This window comes from Ranitomeya imitator, chromosome 1 (assembly GCF_032444005.1).
Source record: "Ranitomeya imitator isolate aRanImi1 chromosome 1, aRanImi1.pri, whole genome shotgun sequence".
Classification (NCBI taxonomy): Eukaryota; Metazoa; Chordata; class Amphibia; order Anura; family Dendrobatidae; genus Ranitomeya; species Ranitomeya imitator.
Window position 1 is genome coordinate 1115583988 of NC_091282.1, and position 24514 is coordinate 1115608501.

At 42.6% G+C, this 24514-nt stretch overlaps 1 protein-coding gene across 5 annotated transcripts in view; it reads right to left on the reverse strand.

Moving 5' to 3' along the window:
* Positions 1 to 761: 761 nt before the first annotated feature.
* The window catches only part of SLC7A2 (solute carrier family 7 member 2), a 155736-nt gene continuing 131983 nt past the window's right edge, over positions 762 to 24514 (reverse strand). For all 5 annotated transcript variants that reach the window (XM_069744398.1, XM_069744401.1, XM_069744402.1 and 2 more), the window contains exons 8-12: positions 20359 to 20461; positions 17032 to 17237; positions 15235 to 15401; positions 9710 to 9818; positions 762 to 3537 (exon numbers count right to left, since the gene is read on the reverse strand). In XM_069744398.1, the coding sequence (XP_069600499.1) occupies positions 3338 to 3537; positions 9710 to 9818; positions 15235 to 15401; positions 17032 to 17237; positions 20359 to 20461 (785 nt within the window). In that variant the 3' untranslated portion in view covers positions 762 to 3337. The remainder of the gene's footprint in view (positions 3538 to 9709; positions 9819 to 15234; positions 15402 to 17031; positions 17238 to 20358; positions 20462 to 24514) is intronic.

Genomic DNA, 24514 nt, shown 5'->3' on the forward strand with positions numbered 1-24514 from the left:
GCTATGAGCGCCGAACACAGGGTGATGCTCACAGCAGTCCAGCATCAACAACCATAGAGGTCTCAAGGAGACCTCTGGTTGTCATTCCAACACATCGGTGACCCATGATCTCATGATGCAGGTCATTGGTGTGCGCATTCCCAGCCCAATGGCCAGAAGCGCTTGTTAAATGCCGCTGTCAGAGTTTGACAGGGGCATTTAACTAGATAATAGGAGCGGGTGGATCGTGGCTATTGTGGGCACATGTCAGCTGTTCAAAACAGCTGACATGTCCCGGCTTTGAGGTGGACTCACCGCCGAAGCCCACATCAAAGGGAGGGATGCTGCCATCGGCGAAATAGTATGTCCAATGGCAGTAAGGGGTTAATTTTAAAACTGCATTTTGTATTTACTTGTGTTATCTTTGTCTAATATTTAAATTTGTTTGGTGATCTGAAACAGTTAAGTATAACAAAAATGCCAAAGAATAAGAAGGCAGGAAGGGGGCGAACACTTTTTTCACGCCACTGTAATAGTACAGCCAGTGACAATTGCAGACAGCGCAAACAGCGACCAGCAGAGATCACTGAAGTAGTGAGAATTGCTTCTTTTTTATATTAATACATAGCGTTGTTACATTTTTTTTTTTTAACATGGACATCCCCTTTGAGGATGAATTTTTGTTTTAAATTTTAGTTAGAAATGTCTTAGTACTTTTTGCTTTTTCATCATTAGTTGCTTATTCATAAGATGAGCAAAAGGGTCAAAAACAAAACTGTTGGTATATTTAATATATTTATTTCTGAATTAATACTAAGACTGTACTCTATACTTTAATTGACAATACTATACGTATCAACAAAAGAAAAAAAAAGTCAAAGTAATACTTTCAATATAAGAAATAGAACAAATGTACAAATTTATACAAAAAGATAAACCCTGGTTTTTATTGTAGAAAAGCACAGCTCTTACAGCAAACTGTATAAAATATAAAATATATTGAGCTGTGGACATTTTTGTAATATGATCATTAGTACTTAGGGTCATTAATGTAACAGTGTTAAACTATGAAAAAAAACATATAGGCATATATATAACTTTATAGTCCACAAGATATCTATCAGCAAACTCTTCATACCTGCAGACAGGTATTTACTATCAGTGTTGACTTATGGCGCTTAAATTGGACTATTTCATTGGTAATCTGCAAATACTTTGTAAATAATACTATCTACTGTACAAGGTAATAAAAAACCTAAATTAACACAATATGCTAGTACATTATGACCAGCATTAAGAAACGCATAAGTTCTTAATTCTTACGGGCCCCATGCACAAAAGATAGCTGTCGGCTACATGATGGTTAGGCCAGTCGTTCAGCCAGTGGCCATCCCTCCCGACTCCTCCATACACAGTAATGCTCAGTCTACCAAGCGCTCCTGTGTTCTTTATGAAAGAACTAATGGTAGACTCCATTGTTGGTGGCTTGTCTGACTGGGAACAAGAGGATGGGCAGTCCAAAATCAGGCATGCCGGATCCTTATCTTTTGTGACATCATGTGTTGGAAAAGAGTTGTTGGGAGGCCTCCATAAACATTAGACTGTTGGCCAAAAGTGTGGATATGAGCTGGTTCCACTGATGTTAACCTAATGTGTGCGGGGCCTTTAATCAGTATCTACTACTTACATTGCGTAAAAAATCACTGACAAAGCAGGAAGATCCTAGCCCTTTTGCAGCAAACTAAAACAGAAAATCTATAATCTATACATCTGCAGGATCAGCTTGCAACATTCATGGTGCCTTCAGCAGCAGCTAACACCTTTAGAAAAGATGTAGCTCGAAGTGACGTACTACGTATTAATTAATATCCTGCCCTTTCTCGTTTACACAGACTAGTAACTTAATCTCTTTCAAATAATCAAAAGGATTCTAGGACTTTTAGGAGAAGTAATGAAGTTTCTGGATCAAGTCAAAGAGAACAATTTGCAGGAACAAGAAATATTGTAAGTTATGAACTTTAAGTGTTCATTAAAAGCCAGATTCAAAATGGCTGTCTGTTTTATGTGCAAGTAACTGCATCAGTTTCATGTTTGTTTGTTTTTTTAGCTAGAACCTATGAAATAAAGACAAAATAAAGAAATTAACTTATTAGTTAAGTATTACTTAATGAACAATTAGCCTGCAAAGCAAGGAATATAGAAACCATTCCTAAATACAATATTAATGATGTCCCACAATAATACATTAGGATCCCTTGCTTAAGGGAATACTAAAATACACATGTCTGCCTCTTACTCTCCTAAGTACAAATAAATCTTCTAGACTTATATATGGCCACGAAGCTTATCCCAACAGTGAATAACCCTGAGCTTTTATGGTATTGTTATAATATCTATACTAATATATTCATTAAATTGGTGTCAAGTAGGTAGCCAGATAGCGAAAGGAATGGGGCTAGGCTAAGCAGCGGTTGACATGGTTGTCCTGTATGTACAGGAGAGCTTTTCAGGAGACCATCTACTTCAGAAGACCATCTCTTGCCAGACTTTCAGTTCCACTTAAAGCAGTTTTTCCTTCTCTGATCCTTTTACAGACACCTCATTACCAACCTTATATAAAAGACGAACAACATCTATATACAATCTTAAGCAATGCGTTCTGGAGGTTGATCCTCGCAGGACAATCTTGACCACCTTTTATGGCTCTTCCCACAGGGATTATATGAATTGTATTAATGCTGTACGGCTATTAATAGTTCTGATGCTGATCATTTTAGTATGCAGTAGATCTTTTCTAATACCAGGTGGCATTATTAGACCATTGATCATCAGGAACCAATGCAATGATGGTGATGCATCTTTACCCTTGTTATTTTAAGACACTATTGTCCTTCAAGAAGCTCTCCCAAGAAGTAGCTTCTGATCGTATGACTGCCGATGGTTATCCAGAAAATGAAATGGATTAACTATAACTTGTGTTTCAATTACATTAAAAAGTAATTCAGGAATGTGGACCATTGACCAATTGACAAAAAAAGTTTCATATTGAGGTTTTGGTTGGATATTTTGATTTCGGTGTGACCACTTAGAAGCATACACATCTTAAGACATTTAGATACAAAATACAGCAGTTTAGCAGCAAGGCCTCAAACACCTCTCAATTTTTTAGGAGACAAGGAAACTATAGAAAGGTTTTGGGAGGATACATGGATCCATACAGCAGAGCTTATCTTACTCTGATCTTCTAGCATCTCATAACATTGCGCACAGCACGTATCGAATAACATAACCTAAAACAGGTACAATGTGTGGCTTGAATGAATGATGCATCTGGTAGCTTCTCATAGTGCAGGTAACACTAGCATTCACTTGTCCTTTCGTGCAGAATAAAATGATCACTTTCTTTAGCATTTTCTTCTTCATTTTCCTTTCCGGGCATTTTCTCATCAATTCCACTGTTGTCTGAGTCACCATCTTCATCTTCCTCGTCTTTTGTATGTTTTTTGGTTTGGCCTTCCACACTATTTCTTATGCCATAAGCAAAGTAAATCAGGAAGCCTTCAAAGCAAGAGACAAATTCAAAATTTGTGTAAAACACGTTGTAAAATAAAAATACATGTGCGTGTAAAGAAACACTCTCAAAATTTAATTTGCAACACTGCGAAGTAAAAGTCTTGGAATTATGGAAAGCAAAGAAACTATAGACATGTTAATGATGCAAATGATGAAAAAATGGAGACAACATTTTCAAAACTTTTCAGTTTATTCAATATCAAGTATAAGCGCCATGGACAGACTGCACTTACATGCCTTGGCTTACTATCAATTGTCTGAGGAATGTTCTCCCACGCTGAATGCACTTCACAAATCATCAAAGTCCACTACTGGCAGCTCCCTTTGCAATTGTTGGCCACTGACGTTCCAGATTTGCTGGATGACGCTGTTTCCATAATCAGCTTAGAAGTAATTAATTATAATCACAAATTGTTCTAGGGGGACCGTTAGATAAAATGTAATTTTAAATTATGATTATTAATATTGGAATAAAGACACTACACCCGAGCACACAACACAAGGAATGGGATTATTATAATGGGGATTATCATAGTGTTAGAATAGACTAGATAGGTGCAGCACTATATTGCTTATAGCTCATTAACAGCAGCCACGGGCTCTTCAAGTACTGCTAAATTCCTACCTATTTTAATTTCCATCATTGCCCATCACTGCATATGCAATATTAAAAAATTGTCAGCTATGAGCCTCACCAACATGTTTCACCAATCTGGCATCATCAGGGGAATGAGACCATGGTTCTTTATTCCAGGTGCACTAACAACTTGCATTCTATTGATTTGATGGTGGTGGAACCAGTTGCTACAGCTATTTAACCAGTGTCCAAAAAAGCAGTTTTTCAACACAACAACGGCCGGCTTCCTGTTGCTCGTGTTACTGTGAGCAGCCTACATGGCCTAAACATACTATCGTGGCCTGTAGCGTCTCCTAACATGTCTCCCATCAAGCACATTTGCCATGTCATCAGCAAAGCAAATATAAATTCCAAGACGTGTAATTGCATGTACTTTTGCGTATGATGCTCATACTTGATGCTGAATGGACTCAAAATACCGTACTTTGAAAATTTTATTTCCACTTTTTCATCATTTGCATATCATTAACATGTCTATTGATTCTGTATTTTACATACGGTGATTCCATGACTTTTTCTTCTCGGTGTTGTAATTTCAATGTTGATGAGTGTATAAGCTGTAATGAGGAAATGTGTGACAATAATAACAAAAAAAACATGAGATACATTAGGTGTCATACATAACAGTAAAATGAATTCTAGGAGTATACTCATTGATCCATTTTGACTAAATGCATTTTCTTACAATTCCAAGAACCTGTGATGCTTTTGAAGTATTCCTTCGTAATGTATTAAATTAAATGTGTCAAGTGACCTATTGTTTAAATCAAGTTTATACATTAAAGGGAACCTGTCCGAGAACTGTGCTCTAACCTGAGTACGCTTAAAAAAGTATTGCAAAAAAAGTGCACTAGGATACAGTCAATCGTAGCCATCTCCAACAGGAGAAAGGCCCCCAATAAACCTATCCCTGTCCCTCCGAACCAGAAGGCCACAGTGAGGGCTAGAGGCTAGCGGCCTCCCATGACTGAAGCTAAGTGAGACCCAATTTTGCTCCCAGTATCTGCCTGGGCTCCCACCTAAGAAAAACTAGGAGCCAGGAGCCAAAAGGCCTGAAAAAAGGTGTGTGCTCAAAAAGTATGCAGTATGTGCCAAAACCCAAGTGGGTTTCCCACGCCCAGTAAGTTAGGGCACCCTAGGGTCACCACTCTTGGAGAAGTGGCAGAGATTCAGCACTGGACTCGGGGAGGGTGGGTAAAGTTTGCTTTTTAAAACAAAGTAGCTAAGGGACAGGAGTTTTCCAAAACAGTAAAAATACTTACCAGCGACAGCTGCTGGAAATTATAATGCTCTAGGTGCTGAACCTTACAATGGCACTGCCTGGCTAAATTATGGCAACCGCTGCATTGATACCAGAGCTGAGGTTTCATAACCAAAGCCGGGACAAGGGGTAGGCAGGGTAGCCACCTCTTGCTTATCCGAGGGAAACACACTTTAAAGAAAAAAGTGCCGCCTGCCACAGACATTCAGCACAGTGACGGCCAGGACATAGGGACGGAGGTGAGTAATGTCAGTCTTTGACACCGTTCACCCCTCTCTCTGCCTGCACTCCGGCTATCACTCCCTCCCCGAACTCAATCAAATTGCTGTGAATGCTGCCAGGGACAGGTGCAGAAAAGCTGTAATCAGCTCCCTGCTCCGGTAGGATCTCCAGCAAGATGCAGGAAACTTCCGGCATACGTCTTGTTGGAGAAGGTGCATGGAGGGGACATTGGATGTCACAAAACGTGTGACGTCATCTCGTCAGCATTCACTGCTGCACTTCACAGAAGAGGAGACAGGACGGGAGCTGGGATTAGGTAAGAACAATTTTTTTATTCTTATCTTACTGTGCAGGGTGAGGGAATAAAATGAGGGGCTGTTCTGAAAAAGGGGATAAAATGAAGGGAGGGGCTATGCTGATGGTGAAAATAAAATAAGGAAATGAGGGGCTGTCCTGATGGGGGGAGTAAAATGAGGGGCTGTGCAAAGGGGGGATAAAATGAGGGGATGTACAGATTGGGGAATAAACTGAGGGACTGTGCAGATTGTTGAATAAAATTGGGGGCTGTGCAGATGGGGGAATAAACTGAGGGACTATGCAGATTGGAGGGGAATAAACTGAGAGGTTGCGCAGATGAGGGAACTAAATAAGGTTGTAGGTTCATGCGATACAATTGTTTGTGGGGCTGACTTGATATTATAATTGATCATTGTACTATGCTTAGTTCTTGTATTGTGGATCTAGTGATGCATTCATGTACTAATGACCCATAGTTTGTAAGCTTGCGAGCAGGGCCCTCACTCCTCCTGGTATCTGTTTTGAACTGTATTTCTGTTATGCTGTAATGTTTATTGTCTGTACAAGTCCCCTCTATAATTTGTAAAGCGCTGCGGAATATGTTGGCGCTATATAAATAAAATTATTATTATATTATTATGTTCTGGTGACATATTCATGAACTAATGGTGTTTCTGGTGACATATTCATGTACTAATGGTTGTTCTGGTGACGTATTTATTTACTGATGATGTGTTAGGTGCCATATTCATGTACTATTACTGGCTCTGGTTCTCTTGTTATGTACTGATGATGATTTTGGATTCATATTCATGTATTGATGAAGGTGCTGGTGATGAATATACCACCAGAATCATCACTACATGAATACAGCACCAGAACAACCATCACTACATGAATATGTCACCAGAATCAGAATACATCACCAGAACTAACATCAGTTTTGGGCAAGCTGTATTTGTCGCATTACACAAAAACCATCAGATTTATCTCTTTATTTATAATGGGGGTCTGTTTATTTTCCATTAGGGTATCTGCCAAATGTTTAACATCTTAATTGAAACCAAACGGCCCCGATTATAGTTACGCTTCATTAGTTTCCATAACTATCCATGGGTTCTAAATTTAAAATATAGGACATCAGGAATGAATCAAGTAAAGAGAAATGCAGCATCCACGAAATCCATAAAAAAATTCACTTTATTAGATCCATATAAAAACTGAATAACAAAAAATGTCACAGCCCCATTGGGGGGATAACGCGCTTCACTACATGATTAAAGACCTGTCGGTCTGAAATACGTTTGCAAATCTGTTATTCCCTTAATGGGGTTGTGATATTTTTTATTTTTTGAAATTCAGTTTTTATATGGAGCTAGTAAAGTGAATGTTTTTATGAATTTCCTGGATGCTGGATTTCTCTTTACTTAATTGCAATTTTCCTGTGACACTACTGATCTCCGGTCACCGGATCTCCAAGCGGGTGAGCTGACTCCTTTTTCATTTCTTACCACGTCAGGGATGAATATCGCAATTTTTCCCCTGTATTGTGTAAATGGCTCTAAAAATGATTGATTCTGTATTTAACTTTGAAATTGCACTCCTTGTAACATACCAAAAGTACACCATTTTTTTTTTTACTTTTGATGGTATTTTTTTGTCAAAAAGGTAACAATTCTAGTGGAAGTGGACATCAGAGTTTCCTACCTAACCCATCAGAGGGGAAGGGGGGTGGTTCATTAGGGGTCCTGTAGCCTTAAGGTACCCTTACACTAAACGACTTACCAACGATCACGACCAGCGATACGACCTGGCCGTGATCGTTGGTAAGTCGTTGTGTGGTCGCTGGGAAGCTGTCACACAGACAGCTCTCTCCAGCGACCAACGATCCGGGGAACAACTTCCCCCTGCAGCACCCGGGTAACCAGGGTAAACATCGGGTTACTAAGTGCAGGGCCGCGCTTAGTAACCCGATATTTACCCTGGTTACCATTGTAAAAGTAAAAAAAAAAAACACTACATACTCACATTCTGATGTCTGTCACGTCCCCCGCCGGCGTCCACAGGGTTAAAACTGCTTTCGGCAAGAGCGCTGGTAATGCACGCGCTGCTGCCGAGAGTTTCCCTGCACTGACTGTGTCAGCGCCGGCCATAAAGCAGAGCACAGCGGTGACGTCACCGCTGTGCTCTGCTTTACGGCCGGCGCTGACACAGTGGACGCCGGGGGACGTGACAGACATCAGAATGTGAGTATGTAGTGGTTTTTTTTTTAACTTTTACAATGGTAACCAGGGTAAATATCGGGTTACTAAGCGCGGCCCTGCGCTTAGTAACCCGATATTTACCCTGGTTACAAGTGAACACATCGCTGGATCGGCGTCACACACGCCGATCCAGCGATGACAGCGGGTGATCATCGACCAAAAAATGGTCCTGGCATTCCCCAACGACCAACGATCTCCCAGCAGGGGCCTGATTGTTGGTCGCTGTCACACATAACGAGATTGTTAGCGGGATCGTTGCTACGTCACCAAAAGCGTGACGTTGCAACAATATCGTTAACGATATCGTTATGTGTGACAGTACCTTTAGTCTCTGAGGCATTCCTTTTCATTTGGGTGGGTGGCACCATTGGCTTCATCTGCCTAGGGAACCAAAATACTTTGTCTGGGCCCTGTTCATAACTGACCCAAGCCGTCCCCTGCCACTTCACAGAGTGGACAGACATGAGAATAGCTGGTAAAGGAAATGCTAAGCTCAATAGCCAGGATAGAAAGTTAAAGTGGTTGACCACTTGAGAAAAATATCTCTAGAGATAAAACTTTAGATATCAGCGCCAGCCCAGTTCTTGGCAGCTCCACTCCCGACTTAGAGATGTGTCCCTGTGATGCAGCAGTGTGTCATTAGTGCTGTGCATAAAATAGGTCGACTGATGGCTCATCTAAGAGCCAAGCCAGTCTCCTTTTTTATATGCATTTTATGGGACAGAGAAGGGAGTTAGCTGAGCTACTCAAATAAGCTAGTTAGCCAGCTTCATATAAGTCAGTGGTAACAGGCATCCAAGAAGTATCGTTTCTCCTTGTGGAGATTGACATGGTAAGCATGCCGAGATGAGGAGACGTAAAGCCGCAATGCTCCTCTGGGAAATATGCAAATTGTCTCTTCAGAGAGGAAGATAACTAGAACTCTAATGCCACCTATTGGAAGTAGCAATCCTAACAGTCAATGTCGACCCTTTAATGAGCCTAGTCGCATGACTTAGGACGCCTCTCTCTCAGCCAAACCAGATCTCCGCTTTGCACTGACGAGGGGCAGTACCCAGAAACAGTGTCTGCAAATTGAGATTCTGGTTTGGCTATTATCCTAAGTCATGTGATTAGGCTCATTAAAGGGTCGACATTGACTGTTAGGATTGCTACTTCCAATAGGGGGCACTAGAGTTCTAGTCCTCTTCCTCTCTGAAGAGACAATTTGCAATGGTAACAGGCCAAACAGAACATTCTCTCCTGTGTCAATACACTGACATTAGGGCACCATTTTCAATTCACAGACGTTTTATATCTTTATATTTCAAACAAACCTATAGATTTTTTTTAAGTGGACAAAACCCTTTAATATTTGAGATTTCTAGGAGCTAGAGTGTTCAGCTTTTGGCTGCCAAGGGACAAGTTATCATGAAAATATGAATTAATATAAAATATCACAAACATTTCAGACATCATGATGCTGATATCACTTACCAAGTGCCATCCAAACACTAAATCTTATCCACGTGTCACCACTCAGTTGTACCATCAAGTACACATTTACAAGGACACTAAAAACTGGCAGAAATGGAAGTAGCGGAACCTGTAGGAATAAAACATAGAATAAAGTGAAAGTATATAACCTGGTTCCTTAGGTGTATGAATTAGTCAATTGCTAACTGCTTAAAAAAAATACAACGGTAGTTACCAAAAGGGGAAGGATAAATAATGAGAAGCCTAGAGTCACAATGAAATGGAGCTGAAACCAAACGCATTGAATGGAATAATACTATCGCAATGTTCAAGCAACAGCTGTCCCATAACTATGGTCAGATTTAGGTAACGTTCAGTATTTGGTCAGTACCCAATTTGGTCATCACCCAACTTTCCTGCCATCACCCAACTTTCCTGACCATCACCCAACTTTCCTGATCTTCCTCACCCTGCTATTCCTTCCCGGTATGTCTGCTTGCTGCTATGATTTTTTTTTTTCCCTGCATGTTTTCTCATTTTGATTCCTTGATGCCAATACACAGTTTGGCTTTATCTTTCCATTTGGATCTATTTCCCCTTGCATTTTCCCTTCTGACTTCTAATTAATCGCCTCCTGTGTCTGTGATCAGTCTCCCTGCTGCTCCTCCCTCCTGATCACACCTGGCCTAATTCATGAGCACTTAGCCTGTTATAAATTCAGAGACACAGGTCTGTCTGGACCTTGGTCTGTCTCTAGAAGGATGTCTCTAAAAGGATAACAGCAAATATGATAGCAGAAATATGCCAGAAGTGAACAGAAGGTAAGACAAACCACTGTTAATAAATGTACTAAATTTAATTCCCTTTCCGCCACACTTATTCTTATCATGCTGACATACGCTCTAACAGTTTTGGCTCCCTTACTCCTCACTCTCCTTCGCTATCCCCAAAGCCCAGCACCCTCTAACCAAGTAGTAATCTCTCCTTCCCTCTTACCTCCTCTGCTGACCTGCTCCTCAACCTCAGATCTCTCCTAAAAAAAACACAAAACAAGCCGCCCACTCTCCTTCTCCCACCTGCTCTGTCTCTCTCTGCTTCTCCTCACTGCTGGAGACATATCTCCCAACCCTGAGCCCCCACAGCTCATACCTCCTATTACTACCCCCTCCTATCGCTCCCAACCCAATATAAACACCCGAAATCTTGCCCACCTCAAATCTGTGCCTATGACGTCCACCCCCCTGCACCCTCTCTCTGGATCACTATGGAAAGCCCGCTCCATCTGCAATAAACTCCACGTGATTCACAACCTCTTTACCTCTCGTAATCTTTTCTTTCTGGGCATCACCGAAACATGGCTGACACCCTCTGACACAGCTTCCCCTGCTGCAGTATGTTACGGTGGCCTCCACTTCACCCACACTCCTCGCCCTGGCAACAAACATGGTGGAGGAGTGGGCCTTCTCCTTTCTTCCAACTGTACTTTTAACCCAATCCCACCTCTACCCTCCCTTATCCTCCCCTCTTTTGAAGTCCACTCTGTCCGCATCTACTCCCCCTACAATCTCCAAATGGCCATCATATACCGACCTCCGGGCCCGACCACTGCCTTTATTGACCAATTCTCCACCTGGCTCCTTCACTTTCTGTCTGCTGATATTCCCGATATTCCCACCATCATCATGGGTGACTTCAACATCCCCATTGACACCCACCAGTCAGCAGCCTCCAAACTCCTGTCCCTTACTTTATTATTATTATTTATTGTTATAGCGCCATTTATTCCATGGCGCTTTACATGTAAGTAGGGGGTATACATAATAAAAACAAGTACAATAATATTTGCAGTTGCAGTAGTCAAGGCGAGAGATGATGAGGGCATGGACTAGGGTTTTTGCAGATTCTTGGTTGAGGAATGAATGGACGAACTTCATCTTTTGGACTTACTCAGTGGTCCTCCTCAGCCAACCACACAGATGGACATACATTAGACCTGGTCTCTGCTCCCTATCTAACTTCACAACCTCCCCTCTCCCACTGACCACCATCTACTCACTTTCTCATCCCTGATCTCCTCACCTGTCACCCATGTCCAGCACCATGCACACCCACACAGGAACCTCGCACACCTAGACACCAACACACTCTCTGACTCTATCCTACCACTGTCCCCTATATCCTCACTCCACGACACAGACACAGACACTGCCACTGCTTTCTACAATGCCACTCTTGCATCAGCTATTGACACGGTCGCCCCTGTCATGCATAGCAGAGTGTGACGAACCAATAGACAACCCTGGCACAATAACATCACTAAAAAGCTTCGGCAAGTATCCAGAATTGCAGAACGGCGTTGGAAGAAAACGCATTTACAAGATGATTTCACTGCACTCAAACAAGCAACACTCGCATTCAAATCAGCTCTCACCTGTGCTAAACAGGCCTACTTCACAACCCTCGTATCTTCCTTATCCCACAACCCCAAACAGTTGTTCAACACTTTTAACTCCCTCCTCCGCCCACCACTGCCCCCTCCGAGTTCCCTAATCGTTGCCGAGGACTTTGCCACGCACTTCAAAAATAAGATAGACCAAACAAGGCAAGTCTTAGTTGTCCAACCACCACAACCCCTTTGTATGAGAGACCAATGCCCAACCCCATAACTTCACTCTCCAAAATCTCTGAAGGGTAGCTTGCTCATCTTCTCTCCAAATCACACATCACCACTTGTGCACTTTACCCCATCCCATCCCACCTCCTCCCCAACCTCACCACCACACTAATCCCACCCCTAACCCATCTCTTCAACCTTTCACTAACTTCTGGTACCTTCCCCTCTGCCTTCAAACATGCCACAATCACACCTATCCTCAAAAAGCCATCCCTTGACCAAAGCGGTATGTCCAGCTATCGCCCCATATCTTTGCTCCCATTTGCTTCCAAACTCCTTGAGCAGCACGTCCATGCTGAACTTTCCTCTCACTTTGCATCTAACTCTCTCTTCAACAACCTACAATCTGGCTTCCGTCCCCACCATTCCACTGAGACTGTCCTGACCAAAATTACTAAAGACTTACTTACAGCCAAAGCTAACAGACAATTCTTTATACTCCTCCTCCTAGACCTGTCCTCTGCCTTCGACACAGTTGACCACTGCCTCCTACTACAGATCCTCTCTTCCTTTGGGGTCAAAGACCTTGCCCTATCTTGGATCTCCTCATACCTTGCCAACCGCACATTTAGCGTTTCCTACTCCCACACTACCTCCTCATCTCGCCTCCTCTCTGTTGGAGTCCCCCAAGGCTCTGTCCTAGGACCCTTACTCTTCTCAATTTATACACTCGGCCTGGGACAACTCGTAAGGTCCTATGGCTTCCAGTACCATCTATATGCCGATGACACTCAGATCTACCTCTCTGGCCCAGATGTCACCTCTCTGCTCTCTAGAATCCCAGAGTGTCTATCAGCCATATCCTCTTTCTTCTCCTCTCGCTTCCTCAAGCTCAATGTGGACAAATCTGAACTCATTATCTTTCCTCCATCACGCATAGCTTCCCTACCTGATCTATATCTCAAAATAAATGAAATCACACTTTCCCCTGTCCCCAAAATCAGCTGCCTCGGAGTAACCCTTGACTCTGCCCTGTCCTTCAAACCGCACATCCAAGCTCTCGCCACCTCCTGTCGTCTCCAGCTCAAAAATATTTCCAGAATCCGTCCTTTCCTCAACCCACACTCTACCAAAATGCTCGTGCATGCCCTAATCATCTCCTGCCTCGACTACTGCAACATACTCCTCTGTGGCCTACTTCTAACACTCTTGCACCCCTCCAGTCCATCCTTAACTCTGCTGCCCGACTAATTAATCTCTCTCCTCGCTACACTCCTGCTTCACCTCTTTGCAAATCCCTTCACTGGCTCCCAATTTCCCAGCATATCCAGTTTAAATTACTAACACTGACCTACAAAGCTATCCATAACCTTTCTCTTCCGTATATTTCCACACTAATCTCTCAATATCTTCCCTCACGTAATCTCCGGTCCTCCCAAGACCTCCTTCTCTCCTCCATGCTTATTCGCTCCTCACTCAATCGCCTCCAAGACTTCTCCCGAATACACCCATCCTCTGGAATTCAGTACCACAACACATCAGGTTATCCACTACTTTTGGATCCTTCAAAAGAAACCTGAAAACCCACCTCTTCAAGGAAGCTTACAGCCTGTAAAGACCACACGGCCACCTCAACACCATCGGAGCTACTGCAACCCCAGACCTACTGTCTCCTTCCCCATAATCCTGTAGAATGTAAGCCCACAAGGGCAGGGTCCTCTTCCCTCTATACCAGTCTGTCATTGTTAGTTTTGTTTACTGTAAGTGATATTTGTATTTTGATGCAACCCCTTCTCATGTACAGCACCATGGAATTAATGGTGCTATAATAATAATAATAATATTTTACCTCAGTATTTGTAAGCCAAAACAAGAAGAGGAACAATCAGAGGGAAAGTATAATAGAAACACGTCACCACTTCTGTATTTATCACTGACTCCTGGTTTTGTCTTACAAATACTGAGGTAAAATCTCACCAAATACTCATCGTGTGCACATGGCCTTATTCAGCCGGCACATGCCTCTAACAGAAGAGAGCAGAGCTCTGATTGCTGCCGTTTAACCCATTAGGGAGCAGACAGACGGCCGTAGTTCTAGTGCGAGTATCACATCGCAGTACAAAAACTAGCCTGGCACCTCTCCTGACCTGAGCGTGACAGCCTCTCAGGAAATACATCACGCTGTCACGCTCAGGTCAGGAGAGGTGCCAGGCCAGTCCGTGCACTGCAATGTGATCCTCGCACGAGAAAAACGTCCATCTGTCTGCGCCTTTAGATGCTGCATAGTGGCATTTAAATGGTTAGATCAGTGGAGGTTTCTAACGTCACCAATTGGTCCTCTCTTTTCGATTCTGGGGTGCTAATGATGTTGTCATCATTGGAACCAAACTTAGCCCAATGAAGCCTCGTAAAAGAATATTTGGTATTATCGCATCTGTAAAAGTCTGATTTTTATAAATATAGTATTATTAATTCCATACATTGAATTCCATAAAAAGAAATAAAAACGTCAGAATTACATGTTTTTTCATCATCTCGCTTCCCACCTAAATTTCTTTTAAAGCAGTAAACTATGAAAAAATAAACAAAATATACATTTCCAGAACCATAGTGACTTGCGGAGTCTAGTGGCCAGGTCATTTTTACCTGAAAGGGAATGCCATAAAAATGAAACCTGAGCAACAAACAAAGTGTTTTTCATTCTCTATAAATCATCCCAGAAAAAACACTAGTCCGCGTAGTTATATCACTTTGTCAACAGAAAAATTAAAAAAGGAGGAAGAGGCAGAAAAAACGTGATTAATTGTTATCTTTATTACCCCTAAATATTGTGCACATCAGCATTAATTTTATTATTTATATCTCTATTTATTGTCAATTCTAACAACCGACTATAACATACAGATTTCTGAGTATATTACATAGTGGTTACCATAAAGGCGACTTTATGCCGGTTCTGAGGTTGTCTCCAGATGATCAGGACAATCAGTGAGATGAGTATGATGAATATAGTAAGAAGTGCAATACTCCATATCTCCAGATTTCCTATGGCTTCCACTGCATACGTTGCAAGGACACTCAGTGCACAAACTATGAATGCTGCAAAATAAAGCAAAAAAAGGTTAAAAGATTATTTATTGTCATCCATATCAATCACGCATGAGTAAAAATCAAAATATGATACGCATCTACTTCAGCTTATAGGTGGGTGCTAGAGAGGGAAAATAAATAATTTCTGATAGGTTGGTCAAGCAGGGGGGAAGCGTCTCAGTACCATGTGCCTGTTTTTATATTCTTTTTATAAGTGCTACAATTTAAGTTCACATATTTTTTTAAATTAACAGATGCAACTGAAGTCAATGTACAGTGGGTGAAATAAATATTTTCTAAGTAAATACAGTGATCACTGGAGCCGTTCTTATTTTATATATTTTTCTCTAATCAATGCCATCAGTATGTTTTGCAACAATAAGGTTGCAAAGGTCTTGAGACAGCTCAGTGGATTTACCCATCATTAGATACCTTTTACCCATCGAGAGACCTTTTTATAGGCCATCAGTTGAACCGCTTGAAATTATTTTTCACTTAGTGGCAGGATTGCTTACTAATTACTAATAGATTTCAGCTGGTGTCATGACTTTGCATGGCTTTTATCTTCACTCTTTCTTCATGAGTTCAATCCTTTTTCCCTGTGTCATTTCTCATTACTACACATAACTTAGTTTATGGACGTCTGTGGTTTGATTTTTTTGCCTGTGTGGATTGGATGGCTTGTTACCAACATCTGGTGAGAATTTCATGTCAGTAGCACCTGTAGAAATATATTTACTTAGAAAATTGGAGATGGGTTCAATACTTATTTCCGCAGCTGTATGTACATCCATTGTGTTATAATATACTTTCGCATCATCCTGAAGGATCTGAGAAAGAAGTCGCTGCTCTGGTTCTCGATGGGCTCAATGGTTCATTAACCACAGAGGTGGGCATGAATATTATACATGGCACAGGTTGTACATTGGGGCATACAGGGAATCTGTCACAAGGTTTTTGATATCCCATCTGTGAGCAACATAATGTAGAGACAGAGATGCTTATTTCAGTGCTGTATCACCTACTCGGCTGCTTACTGCAGTTTTGATAAATTCACTGTTTTCTCTGCTGTAGATATAGCAGCTCTCTGAATGCTGAGCTCTGTATAACCCCACCCACACCACTGATTGGCAGCTTTCTGTGTACACTGCATAGGCAGAAAGCTGCCAATTAGTGGTGGTGACGTGGTTATACAGAACTCATGAATATGGAGACTCTACATGGCAGCAAGTTTATTAGTTCTCTAATGATAATCCCCTGCTGATAAAACAGAGATTTTATCAATACTACAAAAAGCAGCCCAGGAGGTGAGACATCGCTTGAATCAGGGTCTATGTCACTACATCATTATCTCAAATTAGGTGGCAAATTCCCTTTAAGAGCTTCACATCTGGTAAAATTGGTGAAGCTGGGGAGGAGGCAGGGTGGGATGGGGGCTTCTACTCCCACCTGTCAGATTTATCAATAGTGCTGTTGTTTCTTACACCATAAATGTTACTCCAGTTCCTGACTGGAGTAACATTTTTGAAAAGGCACACACCACTAATAAGTGACAAATTCATTACATGGCGGGCGCCTCTTAATGAATTTGGCGCGTATCATTCCTGCACACCCCTCAACTACAAAACACTAGTCTTACCCAGAAGGCCGACAAGTAAGCTAACCACTGAGGCGGACTGGTCTGTTGGTAGGCTCGGGGGATAGACAAGGGAGTGAAACCTGAATCCTTGTTCTTGTAGAATAATAATCTGCGATTCGCTCATCATTGATTCTCTCTCTGATGCAGACAACATTTCTTTATCTGGGACACATTTCGGCTGCTCGTAACCAACGCCGGGCTGGTACCTATAAAGAGGAGGATACAAGAAACTTGTGCTTAATAAGAATTACAGTCAGACCTCTTACATGATACATTAGGGCTGCAGAAAAAGGTGAAGAATATGGAAACATAAAACAACTAACGCAGTATACATATTTATATGTATTATTATTAGTGGTATTATATTAATCTCAGCTGCCATTAACTTAGGCCAGGGTCACACGGCGAGAGAATCAGAGCCAATTATGCAAATACTCTCAGATCAAACTGTAATCCGAGTGTCAGTGCTCTGTGCTCAGATCCTCTCACATCATAGAATCACAGCACAGGTGCAGAGGAGATGGAGAAAGTAATTTCTCCATCTTCTCCATTGCCTGTGCCCGTGGTAATGACACTGCACTCGGCTGACATCCGAGTGCAGACCGATGCTTCACAGGAACCCACAGACTTGGGCAGAGCAAAGTGTGCCGGTGCTAGTCGGTGTTGTCTCTGCACAGGCGCGAGTGTTCGCCCGAAAATCAGAGCAGGAGGACGCCAGTGAGAAGATGGGAGGAGGGATAGACACCTCAGCAAGGATGCCTATCGGACCTGACAGGATTTACATAGAAGCTGGGAGATTTTCAAAAGGTTTTTGGTGGGTGTACAGGAGGGGGACATATACCCCTTTATGGAATGCAGCACAGGCGCTGAATAAGGGGCTAGTCTTAGTTCAGGCTTGAAAAACTGGTGACAGGTTCACTTTAATATTTTACAACAATAACATTTTAAAAGAGCCATTCCCTTTAAAAGTGTAATACTATTACTACAAATACAGATGATAAGTAACATTCATTTTCTTTTGATTTTCTCTGCAGACAAAATCCGTCATGATGAATTAATTTAGTGGTTAATGGTTCTACAATAAAGCTGGTATCTCCTGCAGCTCTGGACAGCTGGAAGGTCAGTTAAGGCAAATTCCCCAGGGGAAAAAAGCCAGAGCCTTGATATAATAAAAAAATAATAGCTAAGAGCGGACACATGACTGCACTGCAAAAGCCAATTTCAGCTTCTCTGAAAAAATGAATGCAAAGCAACTCTTGGGTCTATAATTCCAGTCATCTCCAGCCAATTATAATGGGATCAGACTGTACTAAAGGAAGGACCACTTGACCTGGTTCTATGAATTTACATGGGACAGCTAATGAGTGAAGGATTTCTGATACCTCCCTGCAGTTCCATCATTGGGTTAATAATCCAAAAATAACTTGTTAATTGCAGGGGGTCTGACTGCTGGGACCCCAGCAATTACTGAGATGCGGGCTCTGGACCGCTGAGAGTGGGACTCGGGATCCACCCCATTGACCTCCACTCCATATATATATATATATATATATATATATATATATATATGTATATATATATATATATATATATATATAAACAAACGAGTGTATGTGTGTATATATGTGTGTATCCATGATGATGATGTCATAATGGTTGCCATGGTGATGATTATGTCAAAAAGGCTGCCATAACGAAGACGATGTCATAATGGTTGCCATGGCGATGATGTCATAATAGGTTGCAATTGTGATGGTTATGTCATAAAGGTTGCCATCGCGACTATGAGGTCATAATAGGTTGCAATGGTGACGGTTATGTCATAATGGTTGCCATGGTGATGATGATGTCATAATGGGTATATGGGCACAGAGCTATGGGATGGAGGATGTGTATGAAGGGTATATGGACATGGGACTATGGGATGGAGGATGTGCATGATGAGTATATGGCCATGGGACTATGGGATGGAGTATGTATGATGGGTATATGGGCACGGGACTATGGGATGGAGGATATGTATGATGGTTATATGAGCACAAGACTATGGGATGGAGGATATGTATGATGGGTATATGGACATGGGACTATGGGATCGAGGATGTGTATGATGGGTATATGGACATGGGACTATGGGATGGAGTATGTATGATGGGTATATGGGCACGGGACTATTGAATGGAGTATGTGTGATGGGTATATGGGCACGGGACTATGGGATGGAGGATGTGTATGATGGGTATATGGACATGGGACTATGGGATGGAGGATGTGCATGATGGGTATATGAGCACAAGACTATGGGATGGAGGATGTGTATGATGGGTATATAGACATGGGACTATGGGATCGAGGGTGTGAATGATGGGTATATGAGCACGAGACTTTGGGATGGAGGATATGTATAATAATAGTTACTATGCCCGGGCAATGCCGGGCTCTTCAGCTAGTTGTCTATAAGACTGCAGTGCAGCACTCGGCTATTCATGGTAATCCCACAGACAATTAATAGAACTGAGGCCGAGCATGCGCAGCTCCTCCATATTCATTGTCTATAACACTGCAGTGCAGACAATGAATAGAACTGAGGCCGAGCATGTGCATCTCCACTCCATTAATTTTTTATAAGACTGCAGTGCAGCGCTCGGCTCTTACTGGTAGTCTCATAGACATTGAGTAGAACTGAGGCTGAGCATGCACAGCTCCTCTCCATTCATTGTCTATAAGACTGCTGTGCAGCGCTCGGCTATTACTGGTAGTTTCATAGACATTGAGTAGAACTGAGGCTGAGCATGCGCAGCTCCTCTCCATTCATTGTCTATAAGACTGCTGTGCAGCGCTCGGCTATTACTGGTAGTCTCATAGACAAAAAAAACAATTCTGTTAAAAACAATTCTCAAAATACAATGTCAGAATTGCTTCTTTTTTTTCTCTGCAATTTTCCAGCAATTATTTCTACTGTTTTCCAATACGCTACGTTGTAAAATGAATGGCGACATTCAATAGTACAACTTGTCCTACAAAAAAAAACAAGCCCTCATAAATAAATGAGGACAGACAAATAAAAAAAAAGTTGTGGCTCTTTGGAAGAAGGGGAGGGAAAGACGAAAACGCAATTAAAGGAAATTGGCCATCTTGGAATTGGGTTAAAGCCTCGCAGCGATGATATTGTGTTAATAACTCTTTCACAGTGAGAATAATTTGGTTAGTAACAATGTAATCTAATATTCTGTTCAAAGTTTTCTCAGGAATCCGAACAGTAACTATTCAGAAGGAAGGACATCAAGGCCATTGATGAGAAGCTGATGAATATGGCAATGACTGTACCGGAGGATGAGGACACAGGCGGCCACAAGGGAATAGGCCAGGAGGGTCCCGATGGACATCATGTCAACCAGAGCTTTCAGGTCAAACAAAAAGGCCATTATCGCTGTAAGGAAAAAAATATATATATTTTAGGTCTAGTTATACAAAAGCATGACAAGACTAGTCGTATGCATATAATGTAAAGCTGTGACATGTAAAATGAAGGGACAGCGCTTTTATCCCAAAACATCTTGCAATATAGTTATTTAAAGCTCTAAGAAACTTCGGTCCACCTCCAGGATCAGAGAAGCAGATGTCTATGCCAATGGTGACTGGAACGCTGAATGTTCCTTTTATATCATTTACTATCGGTAAGACGGTGCTAACCCCATGTTTTGTCACTTCACCTATGTAAGACCTTTTTTTTCTATGCCAATACTATCCTATAATTGATAAAACCCCTATCTTACCAAATGGAAACATTGTCTAGCCTAAAGAACAAAATGCATGCAAATTCTATCTCTCTGACTCCAACCCAAAAATTGCTCAATTCTGTCAAGGATTTTATATGCATAAATCACCATGTGATGTTTCTATGTGTAGAAGGAAATACTTCTTGTGAATCAGCAGTTATATATACAGTGGGGAAAGTAAGTATTTGATACACTGACTATTTTGCAACCTTTCCCACCTACAAAGAATGGAGAGGTCTGTAATTTTTATGGTAGGTACACTTCAACTGTGAGAGACAGAATCTTAAAAAAAAAAAAAAAACAGAAAATAACATTGTAAGATTTTTACATAATTAAATCATATTTTATTGCATGAAATAAGTGTTTGATCACCTACCAACCAGCTAGAATTCTGGCTTTAACAGACCTGTTAGTTTTTCTTTAAGAATCTCTCCTACTCTTTACTCATTACCTGTATTAATTGCACCTGTGTGAACTCGTTACCTGTATTTAAGACACCTGTCCACACACTCAATCACACGACAACTTCTACACCATGGCCAAGACCAAAGCCCTGTCTAAGGATACCAGGGACAAAACTGTAGACCTGCACAATGCTGGGATGGGCTACAGGACAATATGTAAGCTGCTTCGTGAGAGGCAACAACTGTTGGCACAATTATTAGGAAATGGAAGAAACACAAGATGACTGTCAATCTTCCTCAGTCTGGGGCTCCATGCAAGATCTTGCCTTGTAGAGTAAAGATGATTCTGATAAAGGTCAAGAATCAGCCCAGGACTACATGAGAGGACCTGGTGAATGACCTGAAAAGAGCTGGGACCATTCTCAAACATTACCGTTAGTAACACACTACACCATCATGGATTAAAATCCTGTATTTCTTGGAAGAAAGAAGATGAGTGCAATAGCAAGAACAACATCCCAACCATGAAGCATGTTGGGGGAAACTAGCACCGTATTGAAGGGAGAATAGATGGGGTAATATATCACAAAATTTTGGCCAACAACCTCCTTCCCTCAGTAAGAGTATTGAAGATGGGTTGTGGCTGGGTCTTCCAGCATGATAATGACCCGAAAAACACAGCCAGGGCAACTAAGGAGTGGCTCTGTAAGAAGCATTTCAAGGTCCTGGAGCTAGTGTCCAGACCTGAACCAAGTAGAAAATCTTTGGAGGAAGCTGAAACTGAATTTTGCCCTGTGAGAGCTCCAAAACCTAAAAGATCTGGAGAAGATCTGTATGGAGGAGTGGGCAAAAATCCCTGCTGCAGTGTGTACAAACTTGGTCAAGAACTACAGGAAACGTCTGACCTCTGTAATTGCAAACAAAGGTTTCTGTACCAAATATTAAGTCCTGTTATTCTATTGTATAAAATACTTGTTTCATGCAATAAAATGCAAATTAATTATGTAAAAATCATACAATGGGATTTTCTGGATTTTTTTTTTTTAATTCTGTCACAGTTGTAGTTTACCTACAATAAAATTACAGACCGCTACATTATTTGTAGGTAGGAAATTTTTCAAAATCAGAAGTGTATCAAATACTTATTTTCCCCACTGTATATATGCATATAGTATATACTGTATGTACACTGATCGTCATTGATTTAAAGCTAGAGATGAGTGAATTGATTTGTTGCTGAATTGATTTGATACTAATTTTATGAAATTCACAGGTCCCAGCAAATTTTGCAAATTGATCAGTGCGAAACACCCCAAAAAATGCCCACCCCCATCTTCCACATTGCAGAAGATTGCATCAGTCATAAAAAGCTCACATAACCTCAGGCGCCACAATGTGGTCCTCCGCATAATGTCTTGCAGCTATCACATCAAATGGTATAATGTAGCTAATCAGAGGGACTATCATCTATATACATAATTGTCTAAGGGGTACTTCCATCTGTCTGTCTGTCCTTCTGTCACGGATATTCATTGGTCGTGGCCTCTGTCTATCATGGAAATCCAAGTCGCTGATTTGTCGGCGCAAAACAGCCATGACCAATCAGCGACGGGCACAGTCTGGAAGAAAATGGCCGCTCCATACTCCCCGCAGTCAGTGGCCGGCGCCTGCTCCATACTCCCCGCTCCCCGCAGTCAGTGTCCCTGGCGCTCCGCTCCCCGCAGTCAGTGTCTCCGGCGCTCCGCTCCCCGCAGTCGGTGTCCCCGGCGCTCCGCTCCCCGCAGTCAGTGTCCCCAGCGCTCCGCTCCCTGCAGTCAGTGTCCCTGGCGCTCCGCTCCCCGCAGTCAGTGTCCCCGGCACCCGCTCCCCGCAGTCAGTGTCCCCGGCGCTCCGCTTCCCGCAGTCAGTGTCCCCAGCGCTCCGCTCCCTGCAGTCAGTGTCCCTGGCGCTCCGCTCCCCGCAGTCAGTGTCCCCAGCGCTCCGCTCCCTGCAGTCAGTGTCCCTGGCGCTCCGTTCCCCGCAGTCAGTGTCCCCGGCACCCGCTCCCCGCAGTCAGTGTCCCCGGCGCTCCGCTTCCCGCAGTCAGTGTCCCCAGCGCTCCGCTCCCTGCAGTCAGTGTCCCTGGCGCTCCGCTCCCCACAGTCAGTGTCCCCGGCGCTCCGCTCCCCGCAGTCAGTGTCCCCGGCGCCCGCTCCATACTCCCCTCCGGTCACCGCTAACACAGGGTTAATGCCGGCGGTAACGGACCGCATTATGCCGCGGGTAACGCATTCCGTTACCGCCGCTATTAACCCTGTGTGTCCCAAACCTTTTACTATTGATGCTGCCTATGCGGCGTCAATAGTAAAAGAAAGTAATGTTAAAAATAGTAAAAAAAACAAAAAACCTGCTATACTCACCCTCCGTTGTCCGCTGAGCCGCTCGCGCCTGCCGCCATCTTCCTTTCCCAGCGATGCTTTGCGAAATTACCCAGAAGACCTAGCGGTCTCGCGAGACCGCTAAGTCATATGGGTAATGTCGCAAAGCATCCTGGGAACGCAAGATGGTGGCAGCCGCGCGCCCATCTGCACAGCGCCGTTGGATTCCAGGAAGCGGAGAGACGGGACGCTGAGGAGCAGCGACCAGAATGGTGAGTATGTTCAACTACAAGGGGCCCTCAGATCGTTAGGTGAGTATGTTTATTTTTTATTTTTTTAACCTGTCACATACGTGGCTCGGTAATATACTACGTCACTGGGCAATATACTACGTGGCTCTGTGCTGCTGTATACTACAAGGCTGGGCAATATACTACGTCGCTGTGCAATATACTACCTCGCTATGCAATATACTACGTGGCTCTGTGCTGTATACTACGTCGCTGTGCAATATACTACGTGGCTCTGTGCTGTATACTACGTCACTGGGCAATATTCTACGTGACTGGGCAATATACTACGTGACTGGGCAATATACTACGTGGCTGTACAATATACTACGTGGTTCTGTGCTGTATACTACGTGGCTGGGCAATATACTACGTGGCTCTGTGATGTATACTACGTGGCTGGGCAATATACTACGTGGCTGGCCGATATACTATGTCGCTGTGCAATATACTACGTGGCTGGGCAATATACTACGTCACTGTGCAATATACTACGTGACTGGGCAATATACTACGTGGCTGTGTGCTGTATACTATGTCGCTGTGCAATATACTACGTGGCTCTGTGCTGTATACTACGTGGCTGGGCAATATACTACGTGACTGGGCAATATACTACGTGACTGGGCAATATACTACGTGGCTGGGCAATA